Here is an 18313-nt window from a genome sequence, read left to right as displayed (position 1 = left end):
TAGTGGATCAGAGGAATGCTGTGGACATAATTTACTTGGACTTCAGTAAGGCATTTGATAAAGTAGGTCACAACCTACTACTTGACAAGATAGAAAAATGTGGGGTAGACAGAACCACCACCAGATGGATCCGTAGCTGGCTGACCGGCCGTACTCAGCGAGTGGTCCTCAGTGGAACTGCATCTATAGGGAGGGAAGTGTGTAGTGGGGTGCCCCAGGGCTCTGTTCTGGGCCCAGTACTCTTCAACATCTTCATCAACGATTTGGATGAAGGGATAGATGGGGAACTCATCAAATTTGCAGATGACACCAAGCTGGCAGGAATAGCCAACACTCCAGAAGACAGGCTTCAGGTACAGAAGGATCTGGACAGACTGGAACACTGGGCACTAACTAACAAAATGAAATTCAATGGTGAAAAAAGCAAGGTTCTACATTTAGGCAAGAAAAACCAAATGCACAAGTACAGCATAGGTGGCACCATGCTCAATAGTAGTAACTGTGAGAGGGACCTCGGAGTCCTAGTAGACAATCACTTAAATATGAGCCAGCAGTGTGCTGCAGCTGCCAAAAAGGCCAACACAGTGCTAGGCTGCATTAACCGAGGGATAGAATCAAGATCACGTGAAGTATTAATACCACTCTTCAATGCCTTGGTAAGGCCACACTTGGAATACTGCATCCAGTTTTGGTCACCACGATGTAAAAAAGATGTTGAGACTCTAGAAAGAGTACAGAGAAGAGCAACAAAGATGATTAGGGGACTGGAGGCTAGAACATATAAGGAACGGTTGCGAGAATTGGGTATGTCTAGTTTAACGAAGAGAAGGACAAGGGGGGACATGATAGCAGTATTCCAATATCTCAGGGGCTGCCATAAAGAAGGGGGAATTAAGCTATTTTCCAAAGCACCTGAAGGCAGGACAAGAAGCAACGGGTGGAAACTAATCAAGGAGAGAAGCAACCTAGAACTAAGGAGAAACTTCCTGACAGTGAGAACAATTAATCAGTGGAACAGCTTGCCGCCAGAAGCAGTAAATGCTCCAACACTGGAAGTTTTTAAGAAGAGACTGGACAGCCATTTGTCCGAAATGGTGTAGGGTTTCCTGCCCGAGCAGGGGGTTGGACTAGATGACCTCCAAGGTCCCTTCCAACTTTACTACTATTACTATACAAATTTGGAGACCCCCTTTTTACAGTCATGTTTCACATATATGAGCAGTGATGGTCAGTGGTTAGAATGCAGTATTGCAGGCTAGCTCTGCCCACAGTCAGGAATTCAATCCTGATTGGCTGCAGACTGACTCAGCCTTCCTTCTTGGAAGCAATATGCTGACATTTGTAAACACTCAGAGAGTGCTCTACAGCACTATGGAACGGTATGTAAGTCTAATTGCTATTGCTATATGCTGATTATGCAATTACTAAATGGGAAGGTGACATAAGTCTTGAGAGCACCATTTGGAGAGGAAGAGTAGAAGCTCTGAATCAAGATTGTCACACTGGTGATTTGCCAGCTAAGACAACCCGATTTTTTGTCAAGACAACCCCAGGCTAGCCCTAGCACTTTTATTTGGCATAAAGTTCTTGATTTATAGAGCTTCACTGCCTTTGATTCATACATGTTTATTTTACCTATCTTATGTATTTGCAAAAGTCAGATTATTAACCAATTTATGTTGCTTTACAGATCCCACTGAAAAGGTTCAGATTGAGATTCTTTCACAAAGGAAAACAATAAAGGAAGGTGATAACATTACCCTAAAATGTTCAGGAAATGGTAATCCTCCACCTCAAGAGTTCTTATTTTTCATCCCAGTAAGTATTGCTTATCTGTAAAACCTCTTAAATTTGGGAAAGACGCAATTTGGTTTAGACAAGAGGATCCCTTTCTCACACTATTCTGTTAATCAGCCTCACATCTTTCCATTCCTACCTTCCCGGTTATTTTTTTTGTTTTTTTCCTCTAAATTTCATTCAGTTTTATTTTTAAAATGTGTACACTACAACAGTATACACTAGTTCACTATGTGGTATCATCAAGTTTATATAAAATTTATCAAGAAGGCTGAAGCAAGAAACAATAGTACAAAAAAACCCTGAAAACATAAGTAAACTTCTGTAGAAGCTATACACAAAATCTTATTTTACTGTATTGAAAACTTTTATTTAACATTTTTTTAAAAGGGAGAGCTGGGACCAATTCGAAGTTCCAGTTTTCATGTGTTGACTGATGTAAGAAGAAATGCAACAGGCAAATACAGATGTTCTCTGACTGATGAAAGTTTGATAGATTCCACAACAATTACAGTACATTGTAAGTAATTTTTTTTCATTCTTTCTTGTAGTCGTACATCATTTTGTAATATATGCCAAGGCTTTTGTCTCTTGATTAAATTATACATGGATGTTTCTGTCATAGTTAAGCCAAGTTATTTTTTTTTAAAAAAATTCATATCTGAGATTTATTTTAAAAGTTCAGAGGTATGATTTTTTCCATTCATCTGTTTGTTTTTCTCTTTTTGCCTCTAATGTTCTGATTTTGTTTTTAACTGATATTCAGATTTCATGTGGAATATCAATATTTTCTTATTTTCTTATCTTTAACATTTGGACTGCTTAAAGCATAAAGAAAGAGAATATTGTATTATTCCACAGTTATAATATGGTGGTTTTGTTACTGGGAAGGTAGGGAGAGAGAGAGAAAGATATTCTAGAATTAAGGATTAGAGACTGCATTTGTATGTCACATAAGATGTATGGTTAGGATAGTCCATTGAAAGGGAGTGCCCTCAGTTATTATTTTCCTGCATTTTAGTGTTTCTGCATGTCAGAAAATATTGATATAGGTGCCCTTGCTTATGAATATAATCCTATTTTTCCTATTTGCATTCCTTTATCATAGGATAAAATACACTATCAAAAATTGTCATGAGGGTTTTTGGGTTTATAGGAAATAATTCATCATAAAGCACACAAAAACTCTCACTTCTTCAATTCATCTAGAGTGGAATGAGACTGTGGCAGAGATTTATTTCTGCTTGAGCTAATATATCTGAAGGTTTTCTCTCAGATAGACATTTTAGTTGCTTAATCAAAGGATTTACTTGATTTATTAATAAATCTGTCAGTATGCTCACCAATAATAGTGTGTTTCTGAAGGAAAAAAAACCCCGTTTTAGTATGTACATACTTGCATCAAACTAGGAACATTCTTAATGAAAGTTTTAAAATACAAAAAATAAATAATATCTTTGTAAGATGTGCTTCTTATTCTGCTTATTGTAATGCCACTTAATTCAGAACTGCAATTCTATTTTACATGAAGTTGATATTAATTTGGAAGTAGATTTATCATAGGAAAATAAGTGAAAATCTCAAGCTGTTATGTATGATTAAAAAGATGAAGATAAAAGGTACCGTATATGCTGGCGTACAAGGCGACCTGGCGTATAAGACAACACCCGTCTTTGTCGCCGAGCCGCATTCCTAGAACGTCGTCTTATACGCCAGAAACTACCAGTATTTCCGGCGTATAAGACGACTCGGCGTATAAGACGACCCCTGTCTTTGGCGCCGATTTTAGCGCTTGCAGAAGTCGCCTTATACGCTGGCATATACGATAAATGAAATTGTGTAATGCATTAAAAAAGTAACTAAAAAGGTAAACTTAGGAAAAATGTAGTTAATTTTAATCTTACTATTTTGATGGGTTTAATATTTTTATTTTTTTCTTAGAAAAAGTTTTAGTTTCAATCTTCTAATCAAAATATGAATATATTACATTTTACTTATCTCTGTATCTTAGATACATACTAAGAATACCTAGGCTGAGAGTTTGCATTATGGACTTCACTTTATTCCACAACCCACATTTAGAACAGGAAAAATACATATCTACGTATAGTCCTATTATCTGTAGAATAAGAGAGTTAGAAGGGACCTTGGAGGTCTTCTAGTCCAACCCCCTGCTTAGGCAGGAAACCTTATATCATTTCAGACAAATGGTTATCCAGTCTCTTCTTAAAAATTTCCAGTGTTGGAGCATTCACAATTTCTGAAAGCAAGTTGTTCCACTAATTAATTGTTCTTACGGCCAGGAAATTTCTTCTTAGTTCTAAGTTGCTTCTCTCCTTGATTAGTTTCCATCCATTGCTTCTTGTCCTGCCCTCAGGTGCTTTGGAGAATACCTTGACTCCCTTTTCTATGTAGCAGCCCCTGAGATATTGGAACACTGCTATCATGTCACCCCTTGTCCTTCTCTTCATTATATTAGACATTCCCAATTCCAGCAACCATTCCTTATATGCTTTAGCCTCTAGTCCCCTGATCATTTTTGTTGCTCTTCTCTCCACTCTTTCTAGAGTTTCAACATTTTTTTTACATCATGGTGACCAAAACTGGATACAGTATTCCAAGCGTTGCCTTACCAAGGCATTATAAAGTGGTATTAACACTTCACATGATCTTGATTCTATCCCTCTGTTAATGCAGCCTACCACTGTGTTGGCTTTTTTTTTTGCAGCTGTAGCACACTGCTGGTTCATATTTAAGTGATTGTCCACTAGGACTCCAAGATTCCTCTCACAGTTACTATTATTGAGCAAGATACCCCCTGGCCTATACTATACCTGTGCATTTGGTTTTTCTTGCCTAAATGTAGAACCTTAATTTTTTCACCATTGAATTTCATTTTATTAGATAGTGCCCAATGTTCAAGTCTGTCAAGATCCTTCTGTATCTTAAGCCTGTCTTCGGGAGTGTTGGCTATTCCTGCTAGCTTGGTGTCGTCTGCAAATTTGATGAGTTTCCCATCTATCCCTTCATCCAAATCATTGATGAAGATGTTGAAGAGCACTGGGCCCAGAACAGAGCCTTGGGGTAGGCTCTTACTATTATCCCTTCCTCAAGGTGTGCCCTCCTCCCCAGTAATCTTTGTTTTGGGGTAGGTGGCAGAAGGCTTTTATATGAGAGAAGAGGCTCCTAGAAAACCTCTGCTCAGTTCTTCACATTCTCACATGTAATTCTATCATATCAAGTCAAAATACATTTCAAGAGTTTAACAATAAATTTTGAATTGACATACAATAGCCTCACCCTTCTTTCTAGTTTTAAAAGCACTGATAAATAAGTTTAACTACTTTATATATTTATTTTACTTATGCTTTCATGTCTGTAGATAAGGTATCAATTCAGGAGGAGTCTAAATTGATAGAAAATTGATTTGAGTGTTACTCAATAAATTAAATAAATTAATAATTAATTAATTAATTAATTAAAATGTGGGTTTTAAATATAGCAACTTTGAGTATATTGATACTTAATGATCTAGAAATAACTTTAACATTTTCAAAAAACTATAGTATATAATTTTTAAATCACTGAAAAATATAGAAAGTAAGAAATCAACACAGCGCTGAAGAATGTATCAAAGCATCTGTCTTTATTTTCACATCTGAAAATGGGAAAAATCTTGCCATGTAATAGCATCGATGGTAAATACTGAGCATTTAGCACACTGGAGAAAAGAGTAATGCCATTATACAAGTTCATTTTCTTGTATAAGATAAAGGTGAAAAATATAATATGGATTCAAGGAAACATGTTTTTTATTATTTTTATATATTTTATTATTTGTTTGTTTGTTTGTTTTTGTTGGAAATAAACATATGTTACTGATTATTGACCCATTACCTCCATTGGAAGTAAGCTTCCACTACTCTTTCTGGGATGTAATACTTTCTAACATTACTTTTAAACTTCCATCCTGTCAGTTTGAGGTTATGTCCCCATGTTCTTGATTTTTGTTTTATACTGAAAATGCTGCCTTCTAGAACCTTATTCGCACCCTTCATATAGTTAAAGGTTTCAATCAAGTCCCCCCTTTCCTTTTACTGATTTCCTCCAGTCTCTCCTGTTTTGTCCTTCAGACCTTGCACCATTTTTGTTATGGTACAAATGATTTACAAAGCCAAAGACTTTTTATCTGTTCACCCATATGGAACTAGCATTTTTTAAAATGAGGAGTCCTTGGTGCTCTCTGAGCTTGATTATTTTCTTGCAGATGTTTCATTACCCAGACTAGTATCATCAATGCTAGTAAGGAGTGTGATTTGCTCTCAGTTTATTTTCTACTGGCTTTCCCTCTGATTATTGGTGGCGGTGGTCTTAGAGGTTCTTTGGTGGATTTATTTACTCTTGGCTTGTTTGGCAGTTCCTTGATTGGGCTATTGTTTGACCCGATGTTAATGTTGGAGTTAATCTATGCTCCTCTGAGTGCTGGTTGCTGAAGGGAAAGTGGTTTGGTCTTTTTGTTCCCATTTTGGCTTGTTGATTGTCTCTTTTGTATAATATGTAGATATTGTATATGTCTGTTTATCTGTTGATGGCTAATTTATCAGTTGTTTGAAACAACAGTAATGAATATTGGGTGGTCAGAAAACATAAGCTAAGATAGGACAAACAAATATGTGCCATGTGAACTAAAATTTACATAGTGTGTCAATGCCGAATGTTTTAAAAACAAACTAAATTTGATGGTGCTGGAAGTGTTTGGTGAATGAATTATAACTTTTGGATTTTTTCAATTAATTCTGAAACTGTTGTACTGCTGGTGCTAGAATGCATCATGGAAACAAGATTGAAGAAAGAAGTAATTGTATTGAAATGCTTCTTACTCTTCTAAATATTGTTTCTTTAAAGAAAAAAATATACAGATAGAGTACTTCTTACCATTTTCTCATTTTCATATTTTTCTTTACCGAAAAAGCTTTTAAAAATAAAAAATGAAGTGTTCCATTTTATGCTATCCATTGATTATACATATATGTATGTTTGTGTGTGTATATTCATTCACTCTTACAAACACACATGCAGTACATACACACATATAGTACTGTACATGCAAATATTTCTTCTTCAGAAATTTATTTTCTGTCCTTTTGTGAAAAGTAATTGTCTAATTGTTGTAGCTATAACTGAAATTACCAAACAATTCTGCCTTTTCTTTCTTTCTTTCTTTCTTTCTTTCTTTCTTTCTTTCTTTCTTTCTTTCTTTCTTTCTTTCTTTTTGCTTTTTTAAATCACAGTAAGCAATGTTTATGAATAACAATCCTGAATTTCTTCAACATAGATTTGGATTTGTCACTTACTCCCAGTGGAGAAGTTATTAAACAGATCGGAGAAGCATTGCCTGTATCTTGTACAATTTCTTCCAGTAAAAATGCTACTGTGTTCTGGCTGAAGGTAAGTATTCTTAACTCATTACTGTATCTGGAATGATGATCCTTAAAGTTCATCAGTCTAAGGCCAAAGACCAAATGCAGCCCTCTAAATATTGTGCACAGATATTAAAACTCTTCCAAAATTGTTTCCTAAATTGTAATGTTTAATATGCAGAAGGAAGAAATTATTAAACATGGGCAAAATACTACCTGCATTTAATGTATTGTTAAGTTTAATTTAAACTTGGAAAAAGCTTTCTAACTATTAAAACTACTTGACCCAGAACCAGTTAAAACTGTCAAATCCTCAAACAGCTGTTTTACTTTTCTGAAAATTTGAGTGATAATCTCCCATAAAATTGCTTCATGAAGCAATATGGCCCTTTCATTTTAAGCAGTGAAACCAAACAAGTGTGTTGTTTCTATTTGCTTAGCTACTCCTTAGCATAACACTTGCACAGAAACCTCTTCTGGTAAGTTCTGAAGAATGCTGAATAGTCCTCTCAAAAATTTCTGTTGGATCCAAAGCATACTGTAGTCCTTGTAAGAGTTATTTGAAAGAATTAAAAAAAATGCAAGTTGAAGCATATTTGCAATTGCCTCTTCAATTTGAGGAGAAAAATGAGGTTGTCTCTGTATTGTGCACGTCTTCATTGAAGTAAATCTAAGACATTTTGTTCAGGCCAAAACTAATTACTACAAGAGCTGGTGGGCTCCTCTTTCCTGGACACCTCTAATCAGAGACTAGATAGCCACCCTTTGTCTTCAAATTTATGGAAGGAAATTACAAGCTCTGCTTTAATTTAGAAGGAGGGATTGCATTGCATAACTTGTGGAAAGTTACCATGACAAATTGAGAAGTGAAAATAAATATTTTTATTGATAAATACAATAATAAGGGTCAAGTTGTACTGTAATCATTTTTTAAAACATAAAAAACAAGGGTTTTAGTGCAGATAACAATGTAAGTAGATTTTTTTTTAATTTAGTATTAAATACAGTTTAATTGGAGAATCAGTAAAAATTGCTTGCTAGTACTCTCCAAATTGCTTATTTCAAACTAATTGAGTTGAGGAATTTTGAATTTTTTTTTCCTTGAAGAAAGTAGGTTCCTAAGGATATGGGCTTTTTTTTTTTTTTTAAATAGGATAATAACAGAATGCGGTCAAGTCCTTCTTTTTCAAGTTTGCAGTACCAAGATGCAGGAAATTACATCTGTGAAACAACTTTACAAGAAGTTGAAGGCTTAAAGAAAAGTCAAATTCTGACACTGATAGTACAAGGTAATGTAGATTCTTACTATTCTCTATTGTTGTTGTGTCTAGTTTGTATGTTGCTACATAATTATGAAATGCTTACCAGCTATAAAATACTCACTTAAATGTAGCACTACAAATAAAAATAAAATTAAAAATATTTGTCTATCTTTTAAGAATTTTTTTTATGATTCAGCTTCATGTCTCTCTGTGTATGTGTATGTGTGTACATACACACATACACATATATGGGACATGAAAAATATGGGCTTGAATAAGATTAAGTGGTTTCAAATTTGTACTGTTTAATGTATTTTAATTGGTCTTGAATCCCATGGTGATTCATCACTATGAACGTAGCAATAAATAAACAATTTAAAAAATTGTTTTGCGTTTTAAGGAAAGCCTCAGATCAAAATGTCGAAGAGAACCAGCACAGATGGATCTTATAAAACTATAGCCTGTCATGTAGAAGGATTTCCCAAACCTGCAGTACAGTGGACTAGCAGTGGAGGTGTCATAAATAAAGCAAGTAATTTTTTCGCTATTTTCTGTATGTTTATTTCAACTGCAACAGATACAGTATTGTGAACTTCTTACTGCCTTCTGAACTTGGTTGTTTCATTATCAGACTAAATAATAAAAGATGACCTGCTGCCCTTTTCTGGTATTCTGGGTTGCTCTAGTGAGTTTGTGCTCATCTAAATAATGTTCTTACACAGCAGCTCTTGTGACAGGTTGGGTTATTACTTCTGGTAATGGAACATTTAGTAAATGTGAGTGGTTTTTCAATGGGCTTCTGTTTCTAATTTGCTGCATTTCCTCTGCTGATGAGGATATACAGGAAGGGTAGTGTGTTGATATTTTCTTATCTCCTTATGAATTTTATTCCTTGAAAATGCTGTTGATTATTTCATCTAGTTGTTCCTTTTTTATTATGACAAAGATGTCATCTACATACCAGATCCATACTTTTGATTTTATGTGTGAGAGTTCTATAGTTTCTAGAGGCTGCATTAGTTTCTCTGATTTGTTGGTATATTTGTCCATCAAACTAAAAGTAGGTAGTGAAACAGAGATTGATGAGTTCCATGATTTGGATCTTAATGTATTTGGTTTGGTTGGGTGTGCTGTGTAGTACTGCTGCCATGTATTATTTTGCTAGTTCTGGGCCTCTGGCTGTAAAAAAATCAACTGAAATCATAATCTCGTCTTATTCTATTATTAGATCTTTGATTTTTTTGGAGCCACTATATTGGAGAATTGATAGAATATTTTCTCATGAATGAAGGCAGTAATAAAAAAATAGAATATTTTCTCTCCTTTCTGAGTTGCTCAAGCTTTTTTGAAAGCTCTTTAGCTATGTTGTATGTTAAGATCCCTGATAATGATGGAGTTGGACAGAGAGATATGTTGGGCTGTGTATTTTGGGGCAAAGACATATGGGATGACAGGTACACTGCTTTTTATCCACCATTGTTTTTCTTTTCTGATTTGACCATTCTTAGTTAGGACTTTAAGGGTTTTCTTGGTCAGGTTATCTAGTGTCTGTATTGGGTTGCTGTTTACTGGGATGAAGGGGTGCTTTTTTTTTTTTTTTGTCGTCCGGTAATTCTTTGGCTTTTTGTATGCATTGTGATCTGTACATTATCAATATATAACTTACTGAAGCAATTTACAGTTCAGTAAATTGTATATTGATAATGTATAATCCATAATGTATATAAAAAGTACAAAAGAAAATGAAGGTATAGTATTCTGTTTCAAGTACAATTTCAAATAATAGTTAATTATGTATTTAGTTAAATTTTAATTTATAAAGCAAACCATAATTTGTGTGGTATACATAAAAATTAAAAACAATCAAAAAATAAACAAATAATATAAAAATAATGTAACAGTCACACTCATAGTCAAGTGTAAGGAACAGGTTTTCAATAGTTCCTAGTGTATATAATATTGTTTTACTAATATAAAATCAAACTCCAAAACTGCACTGGTTTTCTTATAGGATAAATTTACATTATATACACACATACATGCATAGCATGCAGTTAACTGGATCATAATTTTTGCAAATTAAGGTTTTTATTAATATATATATAAATAACCAATAATAAGAGAGTTGGTGACTAAGATATAAGGCTAGAAATTAGAGAACTGAGTTCTATTCATCTCTTTGGCATGAAATCAGCTTAGTGACTTTGGGTCAATCACTCCCTCCCATCTTAGGAAGAAGGCAATGGCAAATCACTTCCAAAGTATTGCTAAGAAAAAAATGCATGGATTAATCATTGTAATTGCCAGTAATCAAAGGTGCAAAAACAAGCAAAAAAAATCCCATTTAGTAGCATAGAAAATTGATCTGGAGACTACAGCAGTAGATATAGGTGATGGATTTATTTATTATCAGAGTTGCCTTATCATAAAGAAGTGGCAAATTAAATTAAGTAAGTAAGTAATAGAAATAAACAGAAGAAAATAAATTTACAGAATAAGTCTTAAATCAGAGTACTACGGTTCATGCATGTATGTCATCAATATAGTTAGCCAAAGAGAATGAATAGGCATGCACACATACAAACCTGTCCATACAGATTCTTCCTACTTTGAAATAACCATTTTGAAAACTTGTTTCCAGACAGAAGAGACTAAATATATCAATGGAAAATTTATTAGTAAAATCAAAATTGCTCCTGAAGAAAATATTACATTAACCTGCATTGCTGAAAATCTACTAGAAAGAGCTGTCACATCTTTGAATGTATCTGCTAGTAAGTATTTATTTATTTTTAATATATTAAAGAAGAAATATGAAGAAAAGTCCAAAGGTGATTATATTTCATTATTCATTCACCCTTACATAACAATTCTTAGTATTCTTACTCACATGTAGGTGGCTCCATGTTAGAATTTTGTTTATGAGTTACTTCATTGTCCTCCCATTAACAAAAGACATGTATATTAGCATCTTATTTCTGATATTTGTTATTTTTCCAGAATATCTGCAGAAGAGCAAATGAATTTGATTGTACTTACACACTGTTAACTGATTAGTCTCCATACTATCTGACCCCATAATAAGAGTTCATCATCTCTTGGTTTTATATATTTCATTCTTGTTGTCATTCTTTTGAAAAAAAATTCTTGTAATCTGAGAACTACCTGTTTTCTTTTTAAAAGAGCAATCCTATAGGTGGGTTGATATCTAAAAGCAGAGGAACCATTTAATCCAGACCTTGCTTGCATCATAGTAACAGGGTAAAAGAGACAGCAAAGTTTTTCTTCCATCTGTATGGACATATTCTTCCCCTTGGTTGTTCAATAAATATATTCATGTAATTAACCAAGAAATACAGTCCAGTGAATTTACTGAGATTTGCTGCTGTGGTAGACTATTGTTAAGGTGACAACAGGTTACCAATTTTAAATTAAACAATGCTACCTCAGACCTGGACTAAATTATGTCTCCATAATTAAAGGTTATAATAGAATACATTGAGAAACTTCTGTTTTCATTTTTTAAATATAATTTAGGGTGCTGTCAAAGTTGAGAGCCATTAATGATAGTCAACACTCTTATTCCGTGCATGTAGTCTTTGAGTTTCTCATTTTTCTTCTCGTCAGCATAGCACTAATGGAAAATCAGTTATTACTGAATATGCAATTTAACAGCGGTTCTAAAATAGGTTCTGTAATATGAACATTTCATCTTATTAATACACTTTTTAGTCATTCTTTTAAACCAGTCCTTTTCCTTAAGAAATTACCAATGGTGCACAATTTCTTGCCATAAGTATGGAAAGTAAACTTTGTAGAAACTAATGGATGGATGTGCATTATATATGAACTCTGTCACTAATTATTCAGTAGTTGTCTTTAACACACAACTACATATTCATATGAATTATGACAGGAATTAATACTGTTGAATTATCTGTTTCTTATGTTCCAATTTTGAATTACAATTAATGTGCTGTCTCCAGAAGAACATGTGAAGACCAACATAACAAATAAGTGCACAATAGACAATTATGTAGTTAGACAAATTATTAACCATTCAAAGAATAAGCTTATCATATTATAAAAATTTACTTCTATATATAGAACACTTTTGTACCATTTACCAAATTCCTGAAATGTATAAATTATATTATTCTCAGTTTTGCAGCCTATACTATGGGATTTTCAGTGAAGCTATCTAGGGCAATTCCTATGAATTGTTTGATGGCTCTTCTCATTCTGTGTAGGGTGTCCAAAAGAGTTGATCAAAGGTTGACCTCTAAATTCATTCAATGGTGCTAAAGTTTAATCATCTCTCTGTCTACAGTAATAAAGTGACAAAAAGTCAGAATGCAGGACAAAACAACACATAAATACTTCTTCTGACTAGGCATTTGTAAGATTAAACTTGTCATTTTTTAGAATAAAGCATTTTCACATGATGCATTATAGATACAAAATAAAGATTGCTGCCTTAAAAATAAGATTAATCATTTTGTTTTGAGGCTGATGCCGCATTAAGAATATTTTGGGCTCAGCTGAAATATAGATTATTAAATATCTTTAAAGGTGAAAATTTTGAAGGTGACTTAGATATCAGCAGCTTTATTTTGTTGTTGTTCCTTTGTTTCAGTAAGTATTCCAGAATCTGATGAACCAGAAGAAAAAAGTGGTAAGAACATAAAAATATTCCACATTTAATACTATTAATTCAAAACAGTTATACTTATTTTTCTGGATTAAGGGTAGGGTTCTAAAAAGGAAAATAAATAGAAATAATTTTAAATGCTAGGTTTTAACTGCTATGCAGTCAAAATAGTACTAATACATCACTATGTAAAATAAAAGTTTAACTCAAACATCGTCATGCAAATTTCATTGGAAACAGTAATAATGTCCAAGGTCTTAACTGATTTCAGAAAAGTCAACATTTGCCTAAATCTAAATCTAACCTAAGCACACAAGGATAGTAAGAAAAAGTTGTATTTTTGAGAAAAAAACTATTTTTGACAAGTTTACATTGCTCTTCATATGGAACTAAAATGAGTATGTAATACAGTGGTACCTTGGTACTCCTTTGAAACTCATCAAATTTAATGCTCAATGCATTTTGACATGAAAATATTGTCCTGGTACTCATCATTTGTTTGGTACTCAACATACAAGCTAGAACTTGTCAATGTCGACTGCCTATGACTCCCTACTTTATTCTGTATGAGAAAAAAAATGTTTGGTTCTCATTTCTGGTACTTATCATGCCTCCCAGATCCAATTAACAATGAGTACTGAGGTACCACTGTATTTAGTATTTAACAGTATTTAATATATGATATTTAACAAAGAAGGCTGTAATCCTTAAATCATTTGCTCTAGTACTTATCTCCTCTCTCTCTCTCTCTCATATATATATATATATATATATATATATATTATATATATATATAATATATATAGAGAGAGAGAGAGAGAGAGAGAGAGAGAGAGAGAGAGTCATATTTTTACTTGCATAGCTGATATATATATATATATATATATATATATATATATATATATATATATATATATGTAGGTCTTTGGTTGTTCGGGTTTTCTCCCGCGTAAAATTGGAAGTGTCTTGGCGACGTTTCGACGAAGTCCCATTCGTCATCTCAGGCTGGTGTTTTCAGCTTCGTGCTTCGAGCAGCTGCTCGAAGCACGAAGCTGAAAACACCAGCCTGAAGATGACGAATGGGACTTCGTCGAAACGTCGCCAAGACACTTCCAATTTTACGCGGGAGAAAACCCGAACAACCAAAGACCTACATACAAACACCCGCGAAAACCTCAGATATATATATATATATATATATATATATATATATATATATATATATATATATATATATATATATATCTATCCCAGGTTCGAATCTCAGAAGAGTAAGTCTGGCTGAAGAGAGTTAAAGGAACTCGAAATAACTATACCAGTTCTCTCTTTATTCTTTGTTAGCAACCTGTATATATATATGATAGATAGATGGAAGATAGATAGATCTATCTTCTATCTATCATCTATCTATCTACCTATCTTTGTATACTTTATTATATAGACTTAACAAAGAACCATTTTTTTTATTTTGCAGGAAAAAGTACAGAAACCATTTATATTAGTTTATCATCTATCTATCTACCTATCTATCTTTGCATACTTTATTATATAGACTTAACAAAGAACCATTTTTTTTTATTTTGCAGGAAAAAGTACAGAAACCATTTATATTAGTTTCTCACACAGTATAATGGCTCAAGTATTCTGGCATTGTCAAAAATAATCTATTTGATGGGTGCAGTTAGGGCAACTGATCAAATTGATTAGATAATCAAGAACAGTTTTTAAACAGTATCCAACAGCATTTATACTCAATGAAAGTGTGTGCACAGAAGAAGCCTCTATGAGAAGCAATAATGCTAAATCTGCATTGAGATTTAATGTAAAATAGAAAATATTTGGCAGTTTGTGTGGTTCTGTTTTTCCTTTTCTTTTCCACCCAGAACTAGAAAATCTCAAGCTCAAAAAGCCTTTAAAGCAGTGATGGCAAACCTATGGCACATGTGCCAGAGGCGGCACTCAGAGTCTTCTCTGTGGGCACGTGTGCCATTGCCCCAGCCCTGCCTCTCCCCACGGCCACCTCACCAGCAGTCCCCTGGAGGAGAGTTTCCCCTGGGTGTGGCCCATGCAGAGCAGCACAGCAGGGACAAGACTCTGCCCTCGCACCCCATTGCATGCAGATGATGCTGCAGGGCATAGGCGGAGGGCGTGCTGCCATGGTGCTGCAGTGGGCCGTGGAAGCAGTGACAGGTGTGGGCAGGGGGTGGGGCAGGGCTGGCAGAGTAGGTGGGCGGGGTAGGGGCAGATTTTGGGCACTCAATCTCTAAGAGATTCGCCATCACTGCTTTAGAGGAAACTTGTGAAGGTCTGCTAGGAGTGACGCAAGAAGGATTAAACTAAAAAAGAACCCACCCCCACCCCCAGGCTTCAAACAATAGGAAAATAGCTAAACTAAATGTATTCCTTCCATGCTGACAGTTGGAGATAAATTGCTTATCTCATTTAGCAAAACTTGATTGGGCATAGGATTGCTCTGCCTATTCCTAATGCTTCAAAGGTAGATTTTTTTCAGACAGTTCTCAGACTGCAAAAATCTCATTTGTAAAATCTGTGCCATCCTTGTGAAAAAAGAGCAACACCAAAATGTTGATAAGGCAAATGGTTTAAGGATTGCAGCCAAGATAACTTTATACTGTAAAATATGTATGCTCTTATAATGGTGACTTTTTTGTTGTTGCTGCTGCTTCTAAATAAGCTTTTGAATTTAAAAATTCTTTTTAGATATTATAATCTATAGTGTGTGTTCCATATTTTATTTCTTCAAAGCACTCCATCATCCCTTTCTTCTTTTGTTTTAGATGATAATAGGGAAAATATTAATGATCAGGCAAAATTGATAGTGGGAATCGTGGTTGGTCTTCTTCTAGCAGCAACGGTTGCAGGTGTTGCTTACTGGCTATACATGAAGAAATCAAAGTAAGTCTTCACTGACATTCTTAATATTTTATGGAAATAAAATATGTTACCTCATTAAATCTGCTTTCTATAGCATTTTGTAAAAATAGGCAAAGTATGTTTTTGTATTTATTTGTCTAAAATATTTTTTGTCCTTTATCAAAAGTAATTCCATGGCAGTTTGCAGGTTTTTAAAAATGTATGAATGTATCAAGTGCAGAAATAAATAATGAGACAGCACAAAAGATATACTGGTGTAGGCTTTCACAGCTGGTGTCAATTAAAAAGGGATGCGCATTCTAGGTTAAGTGACTATGTTCTCTGATATCATGATATTTCACTGGAAGTTGTGGCTGGCATGTGCAGAAGCAGTGGTTTTAAGTCCAACAAAAGATAGATGGAAATAGAGATAGAGATAGAGAGATACAGGTAAAACATCGCCAGTGGGAAAAATACAGATTGTAAAAATAATTTACAAATCAATTAAGTAAATCCAAATAATTATTCACTCACCTATGGATGACATAAATCCACTTTCATCACCTATGGATGACATAAATCCACTTTCATCAACAGTGTTTTAACACATCCACTGCATTTTAGACAGGTATATCAGTCAGAAGCTAGATTACTTAATCACAAACACAAGAGCCCAGTCAATGACTGATCAGAGCTGCTGACAAGTTCTCCTCAACCTAATATCCACTCATAACTCATTGTGATCATTAGTTGAGATACCCATGTGACTGAACCCATTTTTTCTGACATTTTTATAGCAATCAATAAGCAAATCATGTCATTAAATAACAGCACAGTTGGTAAGTGAACCCAATCTTTTCAATTGACTGTTTTTTTTGGCCACATGATCATGGGTTTCTACAACCAGTTGTAAATGTGAATCAGTTGCCAAGCAACCATAGTACAGTCACATGACCACAGGGGGTCAAGTGACATTTTACAATACTTATTCCAAAGCCATCATAATTTTGAAAAAACATAAAATCACCAGTTGTAAGTTAAGGACTTCTGTATGCTATGTAGCAGATCATGTTGCCTCTGAAGAGTTACCAGAAAAATATCAGAATGCTAGAAATTAGACTCTGATCATTTAGCAGAAAAGCCCTTCACATGAGCACATAAACTTTTATGTAAATAGTTCAAAAACTGCAGCATTTTTTCCAAAACTGCATATCTCTTAATCCATAGACAAAATGCCTCTCTGTAATTTTTATCCACCTCGTTTATGTTGAGGAGAGTACAAAAGGAAAAAAAAAATAGACTTAATTCAGTGTATTGGGAATGGGAATATTGCAAGGACTTATCTACTCCTCACCTAAAAATAGAATATCATTATGAGACTAGTCCTTTCTCTAACCACTTATTAGATGGTTAGCTAATAGGATTAATAAGTTTGAATGTTGTAACTAACCACAAAATTGTTTAAAAATAAGTAGATACTGTGTTGTCTTAAGAAGCACTTGTTAGATAGAAATAATCATCATAGATATTACTTTTCACTCATGTTAATTACAGTGTCTCTCTAGGTAATTGCAGTGGACATGCTGTAACTGTAATTAGTTCATTTGGACCTTTAATAAGACAAAATAAGGCATCATATTGTCAGAGTAATAGTTATCAGTAAATATCCCCCATGGCCTGAAGTTAACTGCTACGTGTGTTGTTAGTGGTTCCTTAATTCATGTTAACTGAGGCTCAGAGGACATGAAGTTCTATGTGTAGCTCACAAAATCATCCTTTTATGAAATGCTAAAATGTTTAAGATATGAAAAAAGACCTTTGTTTAAAAAAATTAATTTATATATAAAATAATGTTTTATACAACTGAGGTTTGACGTTACATATTAGCATGATTTCTTAACTATCTGATGTATCACAATACTCTAAAAATTCAAAATATAGTCCATCTGTTTGCTTATTTGTAAAGTAAGCTCTTTGTCAGCTCAATGTTGATATTTTAAAAGTAGTGTTATTTACTGCAAATTAGTATTGAATTAATGTTTAAAATAGCATAACTGCTTGCTATTCAGGGACATGGTAGTATGTTTGAAATAAACAAGACCTGGTTTGTTTATTAGTAAAAAAACAAAATAAAAATTACTCTTTTGTATACTTTATTATGCCCTTGGCTCTGGACATCTCCTATCAAGTTTTCCTCGGAAGAGTTGAGTAGAATGGGATTTGTTTTTGCTTTTGCTTTGCAGAACCCATTAGCCTGCAGGTTACTTTCCACAGTTATTCCCTATGAGTTGAAGTAAACTGGGACTCCT

General features: G+C 33.9%; 1 protein-coding gene across 2 annotated transcripts in view; it reads left to right on the top strand.

The window, feature by feature from the left end:
• Positions 1-18313, top strand: part of ALCAM (activated leukocyte cell adhesion molecule) — a 135823-nt gene that overhangs the window by 105175 nt on the left and 12335 nt on the right. The window contains exons 7-14 of one of the 2 annotated variants that reach the window (XM_039365022.1): positions 1691-1818; positions 2188-2317; positions 7133-7245; positions 8371-8506; positions 8880-9007; positions 11121-11253; positions 13116-13154; positions 15929-16046. In XM_039365022.1, coding sequence (XP_039220956.1) covers positions 1691-1818; positions 2188-2317; positions 7133-7245; positions 8371-8506; positions 8880-9007; positions 11121-11253; positions 13116-13154; positions 15929-16046 — 925 coding nt within the window. The remainder of the gene's footprint in view (positions 1-1690; positions 1819-2187; positions 2318-7132; positions 7246-8370; positions 8507-8879; positions 9008-11120; positions 11254-13115; positions 13155-15928; positions 16047-18313) is intronic. The other variant, XM_039365023.1, reaches the window with a different exon arrangement.

The sequence above is a fragment of the Crotalus tigris genome, unplaced genomic scaffold (genome assembly GCF_016545835.1).
Source record: "Crotalus tigris isolate CLP2741 ecotype Arizona unplaced genomic scaffold, ASM1654583v1 scf7180000019944.6993514239:2294586, whole genome shotgun sequence".
Classification (NCBI taxonomy): Eukaryota; Metazoa; Chordata; class Lepidosauria; order Squamata; family Viperidae; genus Crotalus; species Crotalus tigris.
This window is presented reverse-complemented; position numbering and strand designations above follow the sequence as displayed.